We start from the raw sequence: 24,452 nt of genomic DNA, 5'->3' as shown, positions 1-24,452 counted from the left end.
CAAACGTTTGGATAAGAGTGAATACTGAAGCTCATCCTGTGCAACCATGTGACTCATCTGACCAATCGCAACTAAGCAACACAATTCAAATTTACAACATTCCTAACTTGTATAGAGAATTAAATTCAAAAATGCATTTGTGGAATAAATTCAGACATCAGGATTTGCTTGCTGATATTCTTTGAGCAAAACGATTGGTTGAATTTGTTAAAGTAGTTGTCTTTTGAATTATTTACTCTCACATATTCTTGACAGACTCATTAAAAGTCCATTGTAATAGGATTTTCCACAATTTCTTCCTTTATCCTTCAAATGTTATTCTGCCAGGCATAAGATTTAAGGAAGTAATGGCCACAGTGGAGAGATTTCCAGATGCTATGAAAACAATTAAAACATACTGATTTCTTATTTTGATTAATATTGAGATTTATTGTCACAAGAGATAAATATTGACCTCAGCTTCTCCTCAGTCAATATTCACGTTAGGGCAATAAATTGATATTTGCCGTAAAATCTCTCATTACAATGCATAGCCCAGATCTTCAACTTCCACTAATAGTTCTGTTTTTCAGAACTGTAGGAATTTCCTGTCATTTGACTGCAAAGGAATGCAGTAGAAAGCTTCATCCAGAGAAATGCCAGAAAGCTAACTTTGTAAACTATGGTGACAGGTTTCAGAGTGGTAGCTGTGTTAGTCTGTAGCAGCAAAAATAACGAGGAGTTAGTCTCTAAGGTGCCACAAGGAATCCACGTTATTTTTGTAAACTATAACATTTTAGCCTTTGATGATGTCTGGTCATGGTCAGTCACGAAGAGCAGCCAGTTTTGGAGACTGCAGTTGTTATAAGATACATCTTTTCTACTGAACTCTCATAGTTGTGGTGAATAGCCTGGTGAGGAGCAGAGTAAAAGAATCTAAATGGAAGAGAATAAAAAAAATCAACTACAGTACTTCAAAAATTGACCAGAATGTGGATTTAGAAAGAGAAACAGTATAGTAAAGTACAATCCTGGACACCTCACTTGGGAGATAAATTGGATAGAATTCAGAGAAGACCAGTAAGAATGATTAGAGAGCAAGAGGAGCAATGTCCAAACTTGAGGCAAAATATTACAGAAAGGTCAGTTGGCCACAATCAACACTTGAGGCAGATTCTCTGCTCTGTTGTTGTCCCTCTGCACTATGCAAGCAGGAAGAAGGGAGCCGAAAATACCTGCAAGTTCCCCTGTTGAGGATTCCCTTGGTATGGAGAAGTCCCCAGCAGGAGTACAGAGAGCCAGCACAGCCAACTTCTATGCCACTCACCTTCCAGCTCCAGGAGCTGAAGATGGGAAAGTAAGCTAGAGTAATGTTCTCCCCAGCTGGCATAAGTTAGAGTAGCTCCTAAGGCTGGGGCAGACTATCAGGGAGACATAATTGGTTGCCACTCCACGATTCTCAGATTCTCTTCTCTCCCCCATCTTCTGGGCCACCCTGGGTGATGGTGAAAGAGGAGTCATCCTTTGTCAGGTGCTCCCTAAATGTCAGACAGAGCCAACTGAGCTCCTACCTTCGCTCCTACTCCACTGGTGACTGCATTTCTCAGTCATCCCTAGAGGTGATCCCTCCAAACTAAGGATGATGGCACATTGGTATAGCAGTTTCCAGTGCTGCTATCTGTGCTTGATCTGTTCTGGGACAAAATAGGTGATTTCAGTTTCCATAGCTAATAATCTGGTACCTCTCAACAACCGCATCACAGAAAAACCTGACCCTTTAAATAAAGAAGAAACAACTAAAAAATCAGAGGTAAAAGATTTTATTAACAGGTCAGATTTCTCTAACAAACAAAATATATAAAGCATTTTAAGTTTTGTTACTAGGCAACTGCTGTTTTGATCCTATGAATTGTGATTACTTTAGTTCACGCTAAAGAACTAAGGCCTTATTCTTAAAGTTCAGGGATTGCACATAGTTAGCATATTTAATGACCAGCTAAAACATGCAGAATCAGAAAGAAGAGAAAAAAAAGTCTGTATTTCTACCTGAGTGCAGGTTGGCTGACATTCCTAAAAGCAAAAATAAATGCAGGGCTTAAATTTACCAATTTGCTGTATTTCCATCAAGCAAACTGATAGGTGCTCATTTCCCTCCCCCGCTCCCAGTACACGTTAGTGATCCACTTTGCAAAGCAGGGTTAGGACTAAACAGATTAAATTTTCAAAACACAAAATTCTATTCTACATAAAGCACACACCCTACTGCTGTTGGGGGAAACATACCTTACTAAGCTGTGTGAATTGTCCAGGACTTTTCCTTTTCCATAAGCGTAAACATTTGAGTAAGTCTAAAAAGTCTGCATTCTGATGGGTTAAAATTTAACCATTCCTTTTTATAAGTTTCTATAAATAACCCTCCATATCTCAGGACAGACAAATTACCGTTGTGCTGCATGCTTGCCTAAAACTTTTGCTTTTGGTTTCGTATAATTAATTCACAGCATTACTACTTTAAAGTTGTCTGTCACAAAACATCTTTTTTTTTGGTTCTGTGGAGTTAATGATTGTACTTGCTTTTACTTTATCTTTCCTCTTTCTAAAACATCATCAAACTCATTTCAACAGATGGGGAACAAGTCCAGATTTGGAAACCAATTAAAAAGACTGTGCCAATTTGAAATCCACCCCATTCACACAAGCAAAAAAAAAATGGCCTGCATTTCAAGGACCTACTTAATTTAACTGGATTTATAGAGCAGAGAGAAAAATACATAACTACCCTACAATTTTTTTCTTTTTGCCGATCAAGAGACATGCAGTTCAGCTCACACTATTTCTATGCAGTATATCGATCAACCAAATCTTGGTCTTGTTCCGATGTCTATACTGGGATTCCATCACATCTGTAGATCAGCATTTTTAAAAAAACTATATGGGTGTTGAGTGGTCTCTCTTAACAGGCCAGGTAGTTCTGCAAGACTGCACATGGCTAGACAATACTTATTGGCATAAAAATAGCCCACACCAGTGTTTGTGACGCTACAAAAAGAGGACTGTTTCACACTATGCAAGAGAAGTCTCTCAAAAACACAGACTGTTCATGCTGATGCTGCTACCTCTACAAGCTCTGCAGCTGGGGTCACTGGCTGTGCTTGCAAGATGGGCTAGGGACACATTACAGATCCTGGCAGGTTAAAGGAAGGAAAACGAATGTCAAAAAACTGAAAAAGCTGCTTAACTATTACATTAAGATCTTCAAAGTCCCCAAACAAGCAGACCCCCTTAACATGCCACTTGCATAGAAGTGGAGGCAGAGAACTCTGCTGAATTCCAATGAAGAGCTGGGTTGTTCCTTGCCCCTAGCATACAACCAATTAGCTGTTCTGCCTCCATGCCCCATGGAGAAGGGGAATACCCCATAGCTCAGACTGTGAGACAGAGAGGGGACATGTGAAATGGGTTAGGACCACGAGCCTCTGATAGTGTGAAACCAGTGGAAATATTCAGACAGAAAATAAGCATGGAATTTTTTTTTAAAATATGGATTATAGTAGTTAGACCTGTATGGGGCAGATTCTCAGCCAGTGTAAAGTTTCATCGCTCCATTGACTTCAACAACCAGTTAAAGGGACTGCAATGGAGCAATGACAATTTATACCAGTTGAGGCTCTGTCCCTTTATTTACTTCAGGAAAATATATGGAAAGAGAAGGCCTGTCTGCCCAGTATAAAAAGATAAATGTCTGTGCTCAGTATGTTGGGCTAAATGCTGAAGAACAGTGTCCTCCTGGTGAAAATATCACAATGTGCTATCAAAAGTTACCCAAAGATGGGCCCATTATTTGTGCTGGGGCATATATACTTGTGTACCATTCACTGCTTTGTGGTCATGAAGCAATGAAGCTTGAATCACTCTCCATTCAATTTAGTCACTCTTTTTCCTTTGGCTCCTTCTAGAATCCACGCTCCCCTCTCCCCACCCCCCTGCCTGCAGATCAGCTGAGGGGCGCAGATTGGTCAATGGGTACCGAATCAGATAGTCCTTGCTCAGAAAAGTACACTGTGATAATTTCAGAGCAATGTGCACAAGCAGTGTGTAAAGGCTCCATTTGTTGTTTGTGAAATAGGCTCTTAGCAGACACACTCACTGGATGACTTGGAACAAGAATTTACACTTTAGGGTTACTACTTCGTTTGGCAGAACTTCCCTAGATGCAGCATTTGCAAACCTCATACCTGTTTTCTTACTGCATCTAACAGCCTTCTGCTAGTTATTACATCCAAATGGTAACCTGCCTTTAATGGCATTATTTTACTTTGGCTTTTCTGTGCCGACATTACATCTGCATGAAACCATCCACTAATTCCGGCAGAATGAAACATTTCTATGCGGCATGCTATTTCTTACCCTCCGTTTCCATCCCCGCACTTCCCAGAGCACGTATCCTCCAGGATGGAATTCCTGTCCTGCTGTGTCTATTCTGAGTCGCATTTTGGATTACTGTGTAAATTTAAGCCCAACGAAGAGTCCCAAGTAAGTAGTACATACAGTACAGAGACAATAGAGTCCAATGTATAATCACAAGGGATCTGAGAAGTTAGTGCTGCCCAAGCAGGGGAGAGAGTAAAAAAGTAAGACAGATTATCACTTCTAAGGAGAGGATCCGTGTGTGCAAGCAAAGCAGAGGGTTACATTTGAAGAGCTGCTTCATGACTTTTTGCAGATAACAGTTTCAACCACAAAAGTGTTTTCAAAGTGCCGAATGTGATTACAGTTTCCAGCCTCACGTCGATTGATACCTAAAAGAGACCAAAAACAAAAGCCAAGTTAGAATTGTTGCATTATGTAGGTGTGTCTGGGATGAGGTGGGGGAAAAAAAAAATCAGATGACATGCAAACAACTCCAGCATGCTGAAATACGGCAAAGCTGTGCAAATTCACTTCCCGCAGAAAACAGATGTCATATCTAGGCCACAGTCCTGCAGTGAGAACCAAGTGGGTGGATCCCTGCACCAGAGTGAAGCCCTTACTGACCCAGTGCATTTGCTAGAATAGCAGGGGAAAGGGATAGGGAGTAGTGTGGAAAAGTTGGTTTCAGTGCACAGCTTCTTAATATTAGTTCAAAAATCAAGAGATAGAATCATAGAATATCAGGGTTGGAAGGGACCTCAGGAGGTCATCTAGTCCAACCACCTGCTCAAAGCACGGCTGATCCCCAATTAAATCATCCCAGATAGTCTTACTCAAGAGACAGTCCGACAGGGCACCCAGTGAAGCTAATGAGTGCTTAAATCCTTGCCACCTCAGGTTAAGTTTCCGTTTATTCAACTGTCCTGGAGTAAGTTTGAACCTCTTCAGAAAACAAGTATTGCACATGCCAGCATCCCTAATATCTTAACAGTTTTCTGCACTGCAGAACCTATTTTCCATTATAGCTTTGCATGGCAGCTATTCCACACAGCTGCAACAAAGCCTGTGATTACCTATTTTTGTATCTACATCTATCAGCATTTCTAGAATCATAGTATCATCACAGTACCCATTTACCTTTGTTGGTGCAGTAGGTTAATAGAGAAAGGAAGCAGGAAATGATGAGTATGTTTTGTTCCAAAAGAAGATGTAGAATAAATATTTTAACTGGTAGGTGAGGCAAGAACCAGGCTGAGACTCCCTGGGATAAATGGAGCCTCAAGCTATGGAGATTCTAACCAACATACTAAAAGGCTTGCAACCCTCCTCTTTCCCTGCCTCTCAAAAATCTAATCTGATCCAATCAATCTAACATATATTACAATTGTAGGAGAATAAGGACTTTGGATAGTGAGTAAGTTAAAAATGCTGGGGTTAAAAAGCTTTTGTGACTACATTAGCTTTGAATATAAGGCACTCACAGATGAATTTCATTGCATCACCTTAGGGACTAAAATAGTCTAAGGGCTTGTCTATACCTGAAAATAAATCCAGAATAAGGTCAGGTGTGACTTTAAAGCAGATTATCTATTTCTGGTTAATTTGGTGTGCGGATGCTTTTATTCTGGGATCAGTATGCCTTATTCCAAATTAGCCTAATCCACTTCCAAAGTGGAATAGTTAATCAGGAATACCTGAATATTCTGAAATAAATCCCGACATAGACAATGTCTAGTGCTCCCTATTCACCAGTTCTTCAGTCTCACTATTTTATTGGCGGTATAAGCCCCACAGTAGGGCTCAGTTAAAGTCTATTTGCAGATTTTATCTGCTCTCAATAGCTACCACTGAAATAGGTGTGTATATTAGGGATATTTTTGAAAAATTTCCCTGCATTCCTAATACTAGTTCAGTTCCAGAAGCTCTCATGTAAATGGCTCTTATGGGCATTTTATCAACCTTTCTATTAGGCTAATACACACACTGCTAAAAATTCCTGCAGCAGCCAGTACACAATTACACAGAAGCTTCCAATGTCACTAATAGGGGTGGATCTGAACTGGTGTTTGCAACGGTGGGAAAGTTTTGAAAAGCTTGTGGCTATTCAAAAGAGTCTGTACCGCTCATCACCATGAGTCAATTGCTGCTGTCAGCAGCTGTGACACAGTGGAAAACAGGGTTAATACAATCAAGTACCACAAGGATCTTACGTCTCCTAGCAGTCCTCCGCTTCAGCCTGTAAGTCTCTTTGCCGCTGCACAGGCGGTAGATAAAGGAGCCAAGCTGCTCCATGTCATTGACATGCTCTGTAACAATCATCTCCTCTTGGATTATGTACGTCTGAGGCAGGTATGTCCCCTTCTGAAATTACATTTTTTTTTTCAAAAATTAAATAAAATCAGTTTGATGATCCAATGTGAGGTCCTGTTGCCGGATTTTTAGCGGATTAATATTATTGTTTATGTAATAAAGATTATGGGCTCGCCAAATGATCTGATCAGAAAAGAATATGATTCTTGTCCCATAACACAGTTTTGCAAGGACCCTCAGGATGTATGACAAGGACACTGAGAACAAAATGCAGCCTTAAAGACTTTTACTAACATAAATGGAATAGTAATCAAATGGAAAACAAATCAACCAGAATGAAAAAGGAAATAGTACTGTTCTAGAGGTATGTGGTAATATTTACCATATGAACTTCCAAGATTAACATAGTCACAGCCTTCCTTGATAACCTGGGGGTAAGAGATAAAAGGACCAACCTCATATCCAGCATGCCAAAAGAGTCTGATGCTCCAGGTTCCTCAATTCTCAAGTGGAAGACGAAAAACTCAGAAGAAGCGAAAGAGCTGGAAAGCTACAGAAAACCTAAGAAAACCTAACCTAAAACTAACAACTCAACGTGATGGCTTGCCCCTCTTATAGATCCTGAGCACTCTGTGCCCCCCCCCCCATGTCCAAACTTAATTTCCTCACCCACGTAATATTGGGGGGCACTTACTCCATAGGCTAGCATATTCAAATGTATTAATGACAATTAGCTCATTCTCACATCTGTTATTTCTCGCCTGAACCAGTTTGGTGGTGGTTATTTCCGCATTCTTTCTGGTGGACCTGTTAAGTGCAATTGGCAGGTCACTTATCTATGCTAAAGGTCACAAACATATGTATGCTAACCTGATTTAGCTCATACAGGATGTGGCCGGTATGTTCCTTGCATTACTGCCAAAAATACTCTAATGCAAAGCTATACATCTATTATAATAAAACAAAAACAAACAAACCCATACGAAAGGATATAATAAAGCTACACCCCCTTTCAGGAAAACAAACAGAACTGCCTCCTCATAGCTCATCAGAAAGAGCTCACTCTTTTTGAAATCGATGTATCAAAATATTTTAGGTCTGAAGCTCCATTTGCTGGGATTTTATACATCCCATCTACCCAATCGTTGTTCCCACTTCATTGTGGGAAATTGATCAAAAGCATCAGAAACCAGATGGTTTGGGGTATACACAAGGCATCAGGGTGCAAAATGAATGGAGGGCTATAAATAAATGAGTGTTTGGGTGGAGGTAGTTATGATAAATACTGATATCATTAAAACATTAGGATACAGAAACTTAAGCCATTATTCAAGCACAATTTGGGGCCTAATTGCCCCCAAGCCTCAATACAGATCAAGGCCCATATTTTAAATTCATTTTAAAGGTCAAAAACACTGCTCAGACACTGAACACACCTCAAAAGCTTGATTGGCCTTCCATGTTTCTTCCCACTTCTTGATTTCTTTAGAATATCCAGGATTACTGTATCTATTCCCTGGTCTGACGGCTTTAGATAGTGACCATTTCAAATAATTTCTGACAGCTCACCCCATACACACCATCTTTATAAATTGCACTTTGCAGAATAAAGGTAGGCCTTCCAACTCCTAGAAAGGAGAAGGATCCATCTAGCATCTATCAATTTTTCTTCAAAACAGTCAGAGAATAATCATACACGTGTTTATATATATTTTCAGAGACAGCCGTGATTTCACATTGAGGAACGATCAGGTATTTGTGCCAGAGCTGTACTGGCAATGAAAGGGATCTGGAGGAAAATGATCTGTATTATAAATGCAGTTTGCTTGGGAGCTTTAGAATACAGACTCAAAGTTAGCTGTGCCTTTATTTGAAGACTCATTTTTTATTCATGGTGACCTTTAATTTAAGTCCTTCATGCATGGTAACCTTTAACTTAAGTCCTTCATCAAGTCTACATTAACTCTTCTTAACAAATCCTCTGCTCACCATCAACCCTTACTTCTACAAACTTGATAGTTGCCAATTTCAATGTGGTCAGAAAAAAAAATCAAGCAATGAGAGCAAGTTTTCAGATCCTAGGCCTTTAATTACCACTGGCCAAAAAACTGGTTATCTCCTTAGCTAATGAATGGGAAACAGGCCATCTTAACACAGTGTCTGCTGCTGGACAGGCACAGTCTACTGGATCAATAAAACTCTCTTGCAATACTTCAGTATCAATCAATTAGTGGAAGTTCTTATATGCTAACACATCAGTTCTATAAAAGTTAGGTTATTGATCCACCTGCGTTAGAGGAAGGGAAAGAGACTAAATGACGAGTTCAGTTACCAGCACAACCTATCATGTTAGTATTCAAGGATGGAGATCAGAATTCCTCTTGTCCCCAACGTGTGGGAAAGAGAGTCAGTCAGTCAATCTAGCTTCTTCAGTCTTTAGATTCAGTTATTTGTGGGAGCTAAAATGATCGAGCACCATTGTTCCTCAATCCCAGGACTTAGTTAGGAGGTCATGACATTGTTACCCAATTCTTTTCAAAGGGCTGCTTGTACTGACTTTCATGAAGACATCAGTCTAGGAACCAGACTGGGACCCTCAAACTCGTTTCACAGAGATCACAAAACAGTCATCAGATTATAAATTTTGGGCAATGGTGACTTGGGCTGGACTCAAATCAGCAGACCAGAGGTAAAAGGTTGTCAGTCCCAGGACCAACCTGAGACATCCAGTTCCCTCAGTAAGGATTCTGAAAAAAAAAAATCACTAGCTTGAGAGGAGCTCAGGCATGCTTACGACAGGGGGACCCAAAACACAGTGAGCTTCCCAGAAGGGAGGGGGTGTGCTAACATTTATCAATCCAATAGGTCACCAAGACGGGAGCTCACCCAAAAGGGAAGGGTTTAAAGCTGGGCAAAACTAGGTCTACACTTAAAACACATGTAGGGCATAATTTTAAAGATACACATGTGCAAATGCACATAAAAGTCGAGCATTCACCCAGGCAAATGACTGATTATTCAGCTAAACAGACATTTACAAACAGATACCCGATCTGCATATAGTTTCACTCACATCTTGAATGTCAGACCTTTAATCCCATGTAAGAAAAAGCATGTTATTGCCTCTGTTATTTAGCTATCAGCAAGGACAAGCTGGCATTTTCATTGACTAGATTTAATATTAGCTCTTCTGTTTCTCTATTGTTTTGTTATGCAGTCAGCAATCCTGGGTCCCTCTTTTCCTTAGACTCTGCTGTCAGCATACATAAACTGGTCTCTTCTGGTTTTTTCTATCCTTGGGATTGGTTACATTTAGCGATAAGAGAATATAACAGGGAAACAAACTAAACTGTCCTTGAAACCTGCTACAATTATATAATCTATAAAAAGGTATCAGAGCATTTCCTCTCTGTTCTTAACTGATACAAACCTAAGCAGGAAGGATAAAAATCATCCTGTACAAATTTATATATGTCCAAGTTACCACGCTGTTTGCAAAAAAATAAGGTTTCAGTTAAACTCTGAAACCTTAACTGTACACAGAAATATAGCTGTATCCGATGCCTGTTTTCACAGAGACAGCAGTTGCTTTTCAAGGGAAAATTCTAACTGACACACAGGAGCTAACTCAACAGAAGTCTATTAAAAATAGCACCCAGACATACCTTCATGTTAACCAGCAACTCCCAGAGATTGCGAGGTGGCATCACAATGGTGGTGTTCAGTTCAATGACATAGCATTTATCCAGGGCTATGTCATGATAGGCAGTCAACCCCTAGATCCAAAACAGAGAGATCTTTCTAATTCGTCCAAAGGGAGAGTGAACTAAAAATTACAAAACCCTATAAAATGGGGTAGAGCAGTGGCATCATCCACCAGTAGGATCGACTGAAGACTACATTATGCTATTACACACACTAATGGAATGCAGGGGAGCGTGTGAGCAACCTGGGTTTACACCAAGTCATTACACTTCAGATAGGTGACATCACTGCTTGTACAGCAACTGTGCCACCTGAGCTATTTGAGCAGTACTTACATAGAAACATCAGAGGGGTTCATTGGTCCCAGAACATCCCTGAGCCTGACTTCTCCCATTACTCCACAGAACACCTGTTTGGTCTCTGCACTGTGGTTTGATCTGCACACTCAAGCAGGGCACGGCGGAACCAAACACTTTCAAAGATTTAGCCTTATATACTGTATGTGGGAGGTCAGTAAGCTGGATCATTACTGAATTTATGGGATTTAAAGGAGATCCCATCTGTACAGTCTAGTCATCTGACTCGTTTAACAGTGGTGGCTTTGCACGGCCTTCTGAGAGATACAGGTTCAAAGTCCAGTTATGTGCTATCCCTGCTGCTGGGGCTGGGTGTAAAGCAGAAGCAACTCACTTAAACCTCAAGAAAGAAGCTATGCAATCCAGCACTTGACAGAAACCTCTCGTCAATTATGAACTGATGCCAATGGACTTGAAGGATTCCTGCCCAGTAACACTCAGCTGAAAGGATGGTCGTTGTGACCGTACCTTCAGCAGGTAAAGCATTGGAAATAGTGGGGGTCCTTGGAACTCCAACAGGAACCTGGAGGCACTTAGACAGGAGTCCAGAGTGTGCAACTCTTAGGAATATGGTCTCGATGTCATACTTAAGTCTTAAAGGTGCATTCAGAAACCAAAGCTGAGTTATGCACTCAAACTCATAACATCAAAAGTAAAAATCTGAGAGATAAGAAGTTACTTTGAGTACCAAATTAGTCCGTGGAACTCAGTGCTCAGGGATACTGAGGCAAACAGCCTGGGACATTTCACATAAGGTTATACGTGGAAACAAGATCACTTCTCATACTTCAGGGCATAACACGATTACCAACAGATGATTAGGAACATCAATGATCAGGAACAAATTTCCTACATGGTTTAGTATTACACAATTAGGTGATCAATACTTTCTGTGCCTCCCTCTAAACTCCTGCCATTTTCCACAGTCGGAGGCAGGATTCTGGTGGATGATCAGTCAGCGCTGGCATGGCAGCTCTTATGTTTTAACTATACTAACGAAAAACCATTGCCTACAGAAATTCCTCACCAGCTGGAAATCGTGGATTATATCTGCAGGGTCACTGCCCCCAAACTGGGGCACTGGGATGTTGATCTGCTCATAGTTCTCCTCAATGTAAATCTTTACATCCTCATGCAACTCCAACTTCCCCTTAAATGGCGAGTAGAGAGAGTCTTCAAAGAGGACCCCACAGTGGAACACGCTCTCCCGGGGAAGCTGTGGAAACGAGAACAAAGTGGAGATGGCACACACACACACTCCATTACAAATCTCACAGAGAAACAACACTTCACATGGCACTGAAGGAGGGCACAAAGAAATGCCACTAAGCTCGTTTCACAGAACATGTCCCTGTGAACATTTAGGAACAAGTCTGTCAATGTGTTTTATTAGTCGGGTCACTGCAGTGCAAAAACATCCCTCATTAGTAGCTGTTTTCTAGTCCGATAGAAGCAGCAGAACCCTCCCATCCACCGTACAAACCCAAATGGAACAGAGTTTACAGCAGTGTTATCTTCCTCCATAGAACAGCTACGGTTGCCATAAGCAGAGAGGTTCATTCTAACTGGACTTGCAGTTTGCACACTTCAATGCACTGAAACCATTTGGAATTTTCTACTTTACTGTAGATATGGTTTCACTCTACCCAAATTCATTACAAGCAGGCACCACTGGACCCTGTTTGTTCATTAACCCATGGATTACAACAACAAAAGTAGGATAAAAGGATGGAGTCTGATCTCCATGACCAGATGGGCAAACTGTAACCACCAGAGACCTTGCACACACAGCCTTGATGCCAGTAAGCTCCACAGTCAATGTTGAGTGGGCTTCTCTCTGTTATTGGATATAAACTATCCTTTGCTTTTGCATGCAGCACACAATTAAGATGTCCAATGTAAAACACTGAATGGGTCATCTTACACTTAGTGCTATTCAGCAAGCAGATCACCTCCTTTTGTTCAGATAGCAGGGATACTGGATGTTGTCCACCTCCCAGTCAACAGTCAGCTTAAATGTTATGTGACATCAGGCTTTTTGTAAACCAATCCCAACATAAAAATAACCCCAGCAATTGTGTCTACGAGTAAGATGCGAAAAAAATGTCAGAAATCTATCACGGGATTTAAAGCTCATTTATAAAGACAGATGGAGATAACCTATTTGTATATCTGAAAATGAAGATTAGAAATTAATTTTGCAGCAAGGCAATATATTGAGCAAGGGAACATATAAAAGACAAAATTGCTGAGTGAATAAAAGCTGGACACACAGATCCTGCAGTCCTCAGAGAATTAATTTGGTAACAGTTGTTCAATAGACAGCAGTCCTCATCACAAAGCCCCTATACAGCTATGACTCGGGGTATTTTTGGCTAGAAATTCAGCTAGCAAGAAAGTTATGCACTCTGCCTCTTAAAATGAGGGCAAGGGATTTTCCTTTTTTAAACAAAGTATGTGAATTCAGCGCTTATGAAAATGATTGGGGGAGGGGAAGTCCTCCTTTCTGCTTCAGCACAAGCACAGAATGTACAGAATTCCCCACAAGAGCTCCATCAATGTCCTTCAGTCGAGTCTCTTTTGAGCAGAAACCATCAATCATACACAGATCTGGCTTCTTATTTTATGTGGACAACTTCGATTGTGACCCGAGTGGGCATCTGAATCTGGGGCACTAATTTACTGCAACTTCCCCTCACCCTCCCTTATTGAGCTTCTCACCCTTATCCAGCCATTTCTCAGTCTCCTGGGCAATCACCTAGCTGTCCTTTCTTCCATGCCATCTCCTATGTGTGGTTTGACCCCACCTAAATTAACCACAAGCCTCTGCCCCCTAGATTTTTAAGATCTCTCTCTCAAAATCCCACTTTGAATATGCTGCCTACAATGACTAGATGATTTGTATAGAAAATCCCTTTGTTGTTCCTCTTCCCTGTCTTCCATTTACTTGTCTGTCTCATTCATTGACTGTGAGCATCTCAGGGCAGGGGCCATCCCTTCTTGTATGTTTGGAAAGTAATAGGGCACTACCACAAGCAGCAGCAACTGGCCACCAATGGGGTAGAAATTTTCAAGTCAAGATTGAAATAGCTGGCAGGTTTTGCCCTAGAACCGTGTCTACAAATAAGCTACGTTCCCTCCTTCCCGAAATCAACTGAATTTTGGTTGGCCCACCCAGCACACAGATCCTAATAGTCACCAAAAGCTATATTTTACAAGTCACCTTTTCAACAAAGAAGATGATTAATTCATTGTCCTCAAATGTTTCTAGGGACTCATTAGATAAAACCATTCTATTCAATTAGTGTTGTTTAAATTACCTCTGCCACGATAGAGAAGAGCTGAACATTCAAGAGGTTTCAAAAAAAAAAATCCCAGCTTTCACATTAAATAGCATTATATTGGGAAGCAGTGTGGCCAAGTGGCTAGAGCACTCAACTGAGACTCCGGAGGTCTGAGTTCTAATCCAAGTTCGGTCACTACCCTGCTGAGAGACCCTGACCAAGTCATTTCACGTGTCTATGCCTGGTTCCCTTGACTATTTAGATTTACGCTCTTTGAGGCAGCCGCTGTCTCTCTCACTATGTATTTATATAGTGCATGGCACAATGGGGCTCCTAGGCACTACTGTAATATAAATAATACACCAATCTCTTTCTGGAGTTGAGGGCAATCTGACCTACATAACAGAAAACAATTTCCACCCCACCCATGCATATTTAAAGGGGCCCTTACATGTATATTCTTTGCAGTGTATTGAACAGCTGCTGTTTAACTGCTGTGTACTTAGACTAGGAAGGAGGCACCTAACAGAAGGCACCTAATCTCTGCAGGCTTCATGGAAAACCCACACTGATTTGCCAATAACATTTCCTATTGTGCTTTAGTACTAGTATTTGCTATGTGTACTGCAGTAGGGCCAGAAGCCTGAGTCCCATTGTGCTAGGTGCTGTACATACAGATCACAGAGAGAGAGAGTCTCTTAAGCTCCCTGTTCTTTCCAACCTCTTCTGCTCCCTCCTGGCAAAACACTCTTTAAAAATGGCTTATGACTAAGACTAGTAAAGTTACGTTTGTGACATAGGAGTGATGGGACATTTACATTTACCCTGGAATAACAAAAGGCTTCTGGACTGTGTATTCCTGCTATTCCATATACAGGTGAGATTGTATCGAACCATGCCCATTTTGTGTCCACCCAAGTCAGTGCATTTGTAGGCGTGGACACACACATAGCCCAACAGGAATCGGCAAAAGCCATGTGCATTTGCATATAAGCGCAAACTAGCTACATATATTTGCCTATGCAACTACTCTGCACATGCACAATCAAATGTAGACAAATGCATGTGAATCTACTTGCTGGAAATCAGTCTCATAATTTTGAAAATCATCTTAAAGCAACTTCGTGTATAAAAGTCACATACAGCTCCTGCTTTGTGTGTACTGAATGATGGAATGGACTATATCAAATGTAACTGCTAATCGCAAGACAGGGCTATAGATAGCTTAAGCAAAGCCAGTTATGTTGTGACACAGTACAGAAAAATCAAAAAGAAATTGTCCTACTGTTTTATGCTGCAAGAAAAAGTTCTGTTGGTTTTGGAAAGTTTTCATGTACTCTTCAGAGCAGGGACTGTCTCTTATTGTGTGTCTGTGCAGTGCCTAGTGCAATGGGGCCCTGATCTAGGCTGGGACAGGTAGGTGCTACCAAAATAAAGTTTCTTTTTTAAAAAAATAAACGAGGCATGTGTTGTGGCTGCTTAAATTTATTTGGGGCGGCGAGGCAAGAGAACTGGAATTTTCAGATTGTATAGTACCTGGGTAATGAAGAAATATCTGTAGACATACATGGATGCAAACACAAGGCCCATGAGCAAAACAACGAGACCCATAGTCAAGTAGCATAACCCACTGAGAGACGACCTCCTGGTTTGCACTGGGGGAGGCAGCTCCTCCTGTGAAAAGGAAGAACAAAAACATTAGTCAGATGAGGTAGGAGGAGATCAGAAGAGAACAACATGTTGTTTAAAGCCCACACACGGTATTATGAAGCACAGCTAATAAATGCAGATCAGGGTCTTTCAAGGTAATCTCACATGGGTATCCTGCTTATTTTATGTGACAATATCATTCCAGTAGGGATGACAAGGACACATTTCATACCTTTTCTTATATACATATTATTCTGAGCAAGCTGGTCAGATTCCAGAGATTCACCATTTTTTATTTATTTGTGATAAGGATCAACAACAAAGCAAACAGGAAAATTATATAACTAGAAGTTATGGAATAAAATGCCTGATAAATGTAAGTGCATTGCGCCCATATTTGTGCACAACTTTCTTTTAAGAAGTCTGAAAATCATCAGAAGAGCTGAATTTTTCAGGGACAGTCCTTGGAGTAAATAAAAGAGAGGACAGGGATACAGTTGTTTTAAAGAGCTGCCTAATGATAGGGGTGCAATGATTTTATCAACCATCTGTGTTCAAAACATTACCCCAGCTCCCACAAATCATATTCCAATACACCTTTAACACACACTCAAGGTACATGGGGCTTGGAACAGAAGAGAAAAGAGTTTGAAAGAGAAATAAACTCATGCTTCAGGGCATTAGTCAATCTCTGACAGAGGTAGGAAGAAACTTTCCCTAAGTATAGGCGATTCAATAATTTCCCACTTCAGGGACTTTAGCACTTTCCTGTGAAGCAGCTGGCTCTGGCCACTGTTCCCTTTGTTCTGCTCAGGCAGACTATCTTCCTAGCTGGAAATTCCCTTGGTATAGCATAGGCCAGATGAGATGTAGAGACAGTGTTGCCAGTTCCTACACCGTCCTCTCCACAACCTCCAGTGCAGACGGGCATGTCAGGAAGGCAAGAAGGACAGTTACCATCTGGTGCATGTTAGAGCAGCCTCTAGGCTGTATTAACTTGTCTCCAGGAAAATGACTGGCTCTGATAGTCCCACCTCTACCATCCCAGCCAGCAAATAATCTGATCCTACACTGTTAACCTCATTTTTACACAACTTCACTGCACGATTACTTCCCAGCTGAAACGGGACAGATATTTTAATTATTATTACTCAGACAGGTATATCTGCAAAGACAAGAATGTGAGTGGTGTCAGAAGAACTGCAATCCCCAAGCACCTCTAGGAGAAGCTAACCTAAATTTGTTTCCCCCCCCTGGCTTCCACAACACATACAACTTCGCAATACATTGCCAACTCCCAAGGCTGTGGGATCAGTGCATAATCAATTCTTCACTCCTTCTTCATCGAGAGAGTAAGGAAGTTGAAGAAAACTTAAGCTCTCTCCCATCACAGAGAGAGCAGTTCAAAGCAGTGACTATTCAAACCCAAACAATCACATTCATAAAGGAAGTTAAGGGATCTCTACCAGCAATGCTGAGATGGGGAAAACATGCCACATGGCAACGGCCGTGAAAAAATAGACTTGGCTGAATATTAGTGATCACAGACATGACGCAGAGAGAGTGAGTGAGGGTGGATTTTAAAAAAATGGTGGTCATGCTACTCAAGCAACTACAGCCAAAAAAAAATATTAACGCTTATGAGTGAATTACTGAAAACGAGTGCCAGGTTCCTGTAACACAAAGTGCAGCCACAGCTCTCTCAGCAAGTTGCCTCATGTGGATGCTAACACTGCATGGAGAGGATGAGCTGGGGTATGAGCATTTGGAGAGGATTCAGAAATGTCAAAGCTCATAAAACTCTTAACTTAAAGATTGTTTTCACCTGAAAAATCAATTGAACTGGGCAAATTCCCCTCTCATTTGCCTTTTCACAGTGCAGCGAGAGCAGACTTGCTCTCTCTAGTACAAGGACACAACAGAAAATGGAATTCAGATCTCTGCAAAGCATCCTTGTGGCAAGATAAAAATGCTTGGAATTTTGCAGAAGAAAAAAAAACTTGCTTGAGCCAGGAGAAGCAAAGAAACCATGGAAGAGTAAAGCCAGAGAGTAAATGAAGAAAGTAAGGGTACGTGAGGAAAGAAACTGCCTCACCAGCCATCATGTTCTAGTAGAGCAAGGTTCAGCATGCAAAAGTTAAAGATGCTGCCTTTCAGTTAAAGGAGAACTATTAACCATCACAAAATACATTGTAAAGATCACTTGCCCCACGGATCATCTCAGCCCAGCAGATTAAATACATGTAAGATGAGAAGCAGCATTTGTCACCATGAACAAACTGACACTTATTTGTTTTTAAATTACAATCTGCATTTGAGCCTCTGGGCCAGAGGCAGTCACTTATGAGACAGACAGAAAGGAAGCTCTTGGAAAAACTGGTGTACAACCTGCTTTAACCACATCTTTACGCTTTAGAAAAGCATCCACAACTGCTATTGAGCTGTCACACTACTAGAGTCACAAAGTATGTATGTTCTCAGCAACAGAGCCACTTCCTGTATTACAAATGGAAATTGCTCATTAGACTCTCTTTAAAAAAAATTCATCACAATTGATTCATTAATAGCTTCTTGCCCTGAGAATGTTTGACTCCCTAACATGGAAGCTGTTTTTCCTTTAACTAATCTTAATAAGAAAGTCAGTCCATCTCAGAATTAGACATAGCATATATCTCAAAGAGAACCAGTACACCACAGGGAAGCCCAGTAACATATCATATTCACCTATTCTTTACTGCAAGTTTTGCAGGGCTAGCATCCTCCCCACCTTTCATAGTTCTAGCATTGGGAAGCATTTAAAAATAATAAAATATAAAAAGGTCTTCCACAAAAAGAACCACTCTCTTGGGAGGTCAATATTATAACTTGACAAGGTTAAAAATGTGTCTCAATATTTCGTGTGCAAATTTCTGTTCACCAAGATCTACTTTGCTGACTCCTACACGTCAGACCAGATGCTGCTCATTAGCTCAAGCCCAAGAGCAGTCTGAGAGGAAAGAGTGACCGAGGGGCAACAAGAGAAGGGCCTTGAGGGAGAATCCTTCTGAACAAGCCAAGCTCAGGAGAAAGCTGAGACAGTGTCAGCTTAATGGAAAGGCAAACCACAGCAAGGGGATAAGAGTTCAACACTAACACAGAGTGTGTGCTATGAGGGCTCTAACCAGTGTAAATCACAGGAGAAGCATCTGGTGTGTGACATTACATAATTGTCCCCTATGTCCCTGGGATTTCACTACATGCTGATAATGCTAATTTAACATTGTAACACAAGGCACACAATCTAGTAGTACAATGAAGGTCACTGTAGTGAGCAAACCACACATTTAAGTACTGACAAAGAATATTTAAACACAGCAGAGCCCAGGGCAGCCTTAGTGAAAAAAGAACCAGCTAATCTGGGATATGTCTGCATTATGGATTTAACAGTAAACTCGCACTACTCACTGTCTGGAGCAGAGAGGAGCACAAGCACATTTTCCCATGTGGGGGTAGGGAATAGTCCATTACTAAACAAGGGAGCTTGTGTCTATTGGCTTTTACCCAAGTATTCTAGTGAACACTCTGCACAGCACAGGGATAGAGCAAGGCAATCTAAGCTAGTGGACCTGAATAATCAACCTCGCTGACTTTGGTTTGATCTGCAGGCATGCATGCGCTGAAAATATTTCTAAATCCCTGCCAGCAGACAGGGCATTGAAATATACAAGAATTCCTGTTTTCTGATAAAACAGGCTCTTTGGTATGGTTCAGTGCTTTGCCTGCTCACAAGAACAGAGCAGAGGAGCAGCATGCGTGTACAGAATGGCAGATATCCTGAACGTCTCTGATTTACTGTCAGGGCGGTTCCGTGAACATGAAGTCACCTTACAGGTTGATTGGGAGAGTGCTTAAAATTACGGCAGATACAAAAATCCTCTCTGTTTGGGGTTATTCTTTTAATTTTAAATAAGCAGGCAGCAGGTTTAAGGGAGAAAAGATCAAGATCAACAGTGTCCTGTTCAACTATTTATGAATACATATAGCAGTTGCACCTATGGGCCAAAAAAGGCAGGGCTCGGTTGGGCTAGGCATTGGACAGAATCTGTGAACACTGTGAGTGACAGATCCAAGGTCTAAAGAGTATCAAAATGGGGAAACAATCAAGTAGAGCTGGTGCTAGGTTTTGTAGAGCCTGATACAACATGCAGGGCCTCAGGTAGACTTCCATAAACCACAGCACACATCTGGGATGGGAGGGTTAGACAGCAGAATAGGCTGAGTTTGCAGCACTTGGAAGAGTGGGGTCAGGGTGCTTCCTATTACTGAAGGGAAGAGGGGGGAACAGAGAGAATCAGCTGGATAGGGAAGCTTCCTGCAACTGGGATGGGTTGGACCTTATGGAGTTCTTTAAGGTGAGGGGTGGTGCCAAGCTATTTGAGAGGGGGAAGTCCTGGGAACAAGCTAGGGTGGGGTGCTGACAAAGTAAGGCAAGTGCAGCATGTACCTGGCCCAAAAAATAAATATCTAGCTACAATTATTTTTAAAATAATAAGCTCTTTGGGGCAGAGATTGTCCTTTTGTTCTGTGTTTGTACAGCACCTAGCACAACGGGATCCTGCTCCATGACCGGGCCTGCTAGGCACTACCACAATACCAATAAATAGTCATAACAATACTAATACACACATGCCACATGCACAAACTCACAGTGTGCACCAATCTGCGTGCTTGAAATGGAAACTGAAAATGGGGATGAAGCTCCCCATCAACACAGGAATAGCTGGCAAGTTGCAGGATGGTAAATAATATCCATTTCCTTACAAGTGCATCAAGGAGTCATACATGCTTCCCCTCTGAGCTCTAAGAGGGGGCATGCAGCAAATCTGTATTACCCCTTCTCGTTAGGCATACTTTCAAGTGAGTGGCTGTTTGCATCACAGAACGGGGGGGGGGAGGGGTTTGCATGTTTCCTGTACATTTGCACCACACACAAGGCTGCGGAAGGAAAGGACATCTGCAATACAGAATAGGGAAGGATGCATAAAGGGAAAGGAGGAACAGAATACAAAGTCCAACACAGGTTCCTGCTAACAGGGGATCAGCAGAGCATTGTAGAGACAGAACATTCATCAACTCACATTACAAGGCAGCTATGCACTCTAGGTTTCTGATGCCTGATGGAGAAGGGCTCTAACATGACTCAATCCTCCTTGGGTGGGAGAATGATGGAGCTGAAATTGGGCTTTGTGAAGGCAAAATGTTGGGATTGAGGTTGAAGTGAGAAAAAGCAGAACCAGGAGAGGAAACTTGTCAAAGCTCGGAATCACAAAGGGTAGTGAGGAACCTAACCCCTACTAACTTTCCATGGGAATTGTACACCTAGGTGTCCTTTGTGCCTTTGAACATCACCCCCTCAATGTGTGTAGCATTCTTTGCAATCCTTGGCCTAGAGGACTAGAGTATCATTAACAAAGCACAGTAATGGCAACCATTTAGCCTGGTCTTTAGCTTTGCTTGTGAATACTGCATCAGGGTTATGAAAAAAAAGATATCAGGTTCGATCTCTCCTTCCTAATGACCATATGATGGGGATGATAAATGAAAGTGAAGGAACGGAAGTTGTGCCATGTCACACTTTACACCTCTCATAAATCATACCCTACCAGAGTCCTCTAGCTGAGATGGATTTAACTCCTGCCCTTTTCTTGTACCTGTCTCTTTGGCTTTTAAAATAGGTCTATCTGCCTTATTTTGTCAGCTGCTGCCAAGAGATCAAAACATGGGACTGTAACAACATCCCCAGAAAAAGCATTAAGGGCATTCAGCCTTTCAAAGCATATTGTTTTTTAGTACAGCACTCTGTTTCCACCAGAATGGCATCAAATTACATAGAAGAATGTCATTATTTATCACTTTCCCCTGAAATCTTCTGCAGGGGATTCAAGACATTCCCCTTTCATTTTGGTGTGATCTGCAATTACTTTAAAATAAACACATATTCCTGTTGATAATGCAATACTAAAATTAGCTGTTTAATTGTATTCAGCTGTTTAATGGATTTGTCTAGTTCTATACCAACTATTTCCTTTGCTTTTTTACATTTGCGTGCTATTCAGATTTGGCATCCTTTGTCCTAGATTTATCAGGGTTTAATGGGTAAGAGAGACTGCCTGACAAATGTTCTAAATATGCATCCCAAAAGTGGGGCACATTTGGGGGATTCGAAATAATATAAGATATTTTGATATTCTAAACTGAATTGAAGGTAGAAACTTAGGAGTAGAACCTTGAAGTGGGATGAAGCTTTAAGAGAAAACTCTACAGTCAACAGATAATCTGTAAGACAGAGCAGCATCTACAATAATGCTGGCTATCTTCAGACAAAAAGAAAAGGAGTACTTGTGGCACCTTAGAGACTAACCAATTTATTTGAGCATGAGCTTTCGTGAGCTACAGCTCACTTCATCAGATGCATACCGTGGAAACTGCAGCAGAAAAGTCTGCTGCAGTTTCCACGGTATGCATCTGATGAAGTGAGCTGTAGCTCACGAAAGCTCATGCTCAAATAAATTGGTTAGTCTCTAAGGTGCCACAAGTACTCCTTTTCTTTTTGCGAATACAGACTAACACGGCTGTTCCTCTGAAACCTATCTTCAGACAGTTGTTTATTGTTTTAAAAGAACAGTCTGTATTCTGGAAGTGTAAGGTATGGTAACAGAACTATAAACACCAGACAGACTGCAAACCATGGGAGCACACAGCAAAATATGAAATTCTGGAAACAAATACAGATTTACACAATGGTGCAATTTTCTAATTCTGGCAACCAAAGTGTCAATTATGGGAAGAGATAAAAGGGTCAAGCTACCCATATCCAGGATTTGCAATCATCATTATGTGTCCAATTTCTCCAACATTAGCAACCACTTAATGGAGTTTTAAAAGGTCTGTATGAAAAACACCTTTGACTACTTTGGGAAGAAATAAAATATACTTAACTCTTGTGAGTCTTCTAGCCACGGTGCAGTGCATATAGTAGCTATGGTCAGACCTCAGGAAAGGTACAGAAAAGCTCTAGCATACTTACTAAAATCTTTTAGACCATCTTCCTAAGGAAAAAAAAATGTCCCAAAGCTCCCCACCCCCCCACCCCGAATCCCCTTCTTCCAACACCAAAGCATACTTCCCTTCCACCAATCCTCCAGTCCATTACCTTCATACCATGAGACTCTGGCAATGTCAATGTGCATTCAGTATCAGTGCTTTCCATATTTAGAGGCATTACAAAGTTCAGTTAAGTACCAAGGAGTCATCTACACCATAGAAGCTCAAACCAAGTACTTCTGGGGGGGAAGTTAACAGCTAACAGTGGAGTAGTTGTCCAAGGTTTGATGACAGAGATGGGTAGCAAATTACATACAGGGATCTTAAGGAAGAAAATCCAGTGGGGTGCAGATAAGGAATGGGCTGATGAATTAATGGGTGAGGAGGGGTAAACATTTTTAAAAGGCAAATTTAAGAAGGCTAAGATCTATAGTAGGTGAAATTTCTTCTGAACCACTTCAACAATTTCCCACACTAAGAAAAGGTTTCCTGATACATTAGGATAAGTGCTCCTGCTTTCTATAATCAGAAATGGTTATAAGCAGGTAGGAGAGGCCAGTGAAATAAACAGAAATGGGAAGTGACATATAAGCAGGAGACAGTGTCTTGAATATCGCCAGGGGTGCGAATCAGAGGTGCCATAGTACAGCAATACTATGAAGGGTCCACAACATCATTTCCTGTAGCAAAACAAAGAATCCAGGACATCATATGGACCGGGAAGCATTTTTAATGCTCTGATTTAGAAACGAAAAATACTGCATCATAGTTTCCAAGGCAACCAGTTCTTCCTGCGCAAAGTACTTATACAAGATGTTTGTACAGGGCCCCAAACGCAGCATTTCCACTGAGAACACAAACAGTGGTTTTTTGACACAGAGGTGCAGGAGACAAAAAGAAACTGCTATAATTAACAGACTACCACATTTAAAGGCAAAAAGGTCACACAATTAATCTCATCACATCTTTAAACAATACAACCACATGTGACTAGAAATAAAATTTAACTGCCTGTTTCTAGCCTTTTTGCAGCAATGTGAATTAGAATACCAACATTAACGGCTAATGAATTAAAACACGGCTTTGCTGCTAGATGACAAAGATAGAAGGATGTTAAATATGGAACTTAATGTGACATTCAGAGTTGTGTGATCATGTTTTCATTCTCTCCAATCAGTAAAAAGGGGTTGGGTATTCAACCCTCTCTTTTCCCCAACTTGTCCTTCCGTCAAAGATTCGGGGAACCAAGGGGCTGTTCTATTTTCCCCCTTAGTGAAGAGTAGGGGATACTTGTTTCATTAATATAAATATATCTCTTTGGCAGATGCATAATGGCTTTCAGATGAACTTCTTCCAGCTTCCCTAATGGTTTCCCAGGAGGAAAACCATGTAAGGTATTAGCAGCACTAACAAAGCCTATTCTGGTAGGACTCTTAGCAAGATTTCCAATCCCCAAGTAAAACAGAAGTGAAGACAGAAGAGAATAAATGGTTGAGGTACTTACAATAAGGCTCCGAAGGCCATATTAAAGCATTCAAATAAAAGTGGCCTGATTTTCATAAATCAACAGGACTGCAGGCACACAACAACGCTGAAAAATCAGGCCAGTTTTATTTAGATCCTTAGGTATGGATTTCAGAGCATGACTTTGCGCACCAAAGTTTGAGAAATCTGT

At 41.1% G+C, this 24,452-nt stretch overlaps 1 protein-coding gene across 1 annotated transcript in view; it reads right to left on the bottom strand.

The window, feature by feature from the left end:
* Positions 1 to 1,783: 1,783 nt before the first annotated feature.
* Positions 1,784 to 24,452, bottom strand: part of ITM2C (integral membrane protein 2C) — a 43,442-nt gene continuing 20,773 nt past the window's right edge. Inside the window, exons 2-6 of the mRNA XM_048863865.2 lie at positions 15,581 to 15,718; positions 11,788 to 11,976; positions 10,365 to 10,475; positions 6,600 to 6,750; positions 1,784 to 4,778 (exon numbers count right to left, since the gene is read on the bottom strand). Of these exons, the coding sequence (XP_048719822.1) occupies positions 4,687 to 4,778; positions 6,600 to 6,750; positions 10,365 to 10,475; positions 11,788 to 11,976; positions 15,581 to 15,718 (681 nt within the window). The 3' untranslated portion in view covers positions 1,784 to 4,686. The remainder of the gene's footprint in view (positions 4,779 to 6,599; positions 6,751 to 10,364; positions 10,476 to 11,787; positions 11,977 to 15,580; positions 15,719 to 24,452) is intronic.

This window comes from Caretta caretta, chromosome 9, assembly GCF_965140235.1.
Source record: "Caretta caretta isolate rCarCar2 chromosome 9, rCarCar1.hap1, whole genome shotgun sequence".
NCBI classification, from domain to species: domain Eukaryota; kingdom Metazoa; phylum Chordata; order Testudines; family Cheloniidae; genus Caretta; species Caretta caretta.
This window is presented reverse-complemented; position numbering and strand designations above follow the sequence as displayed.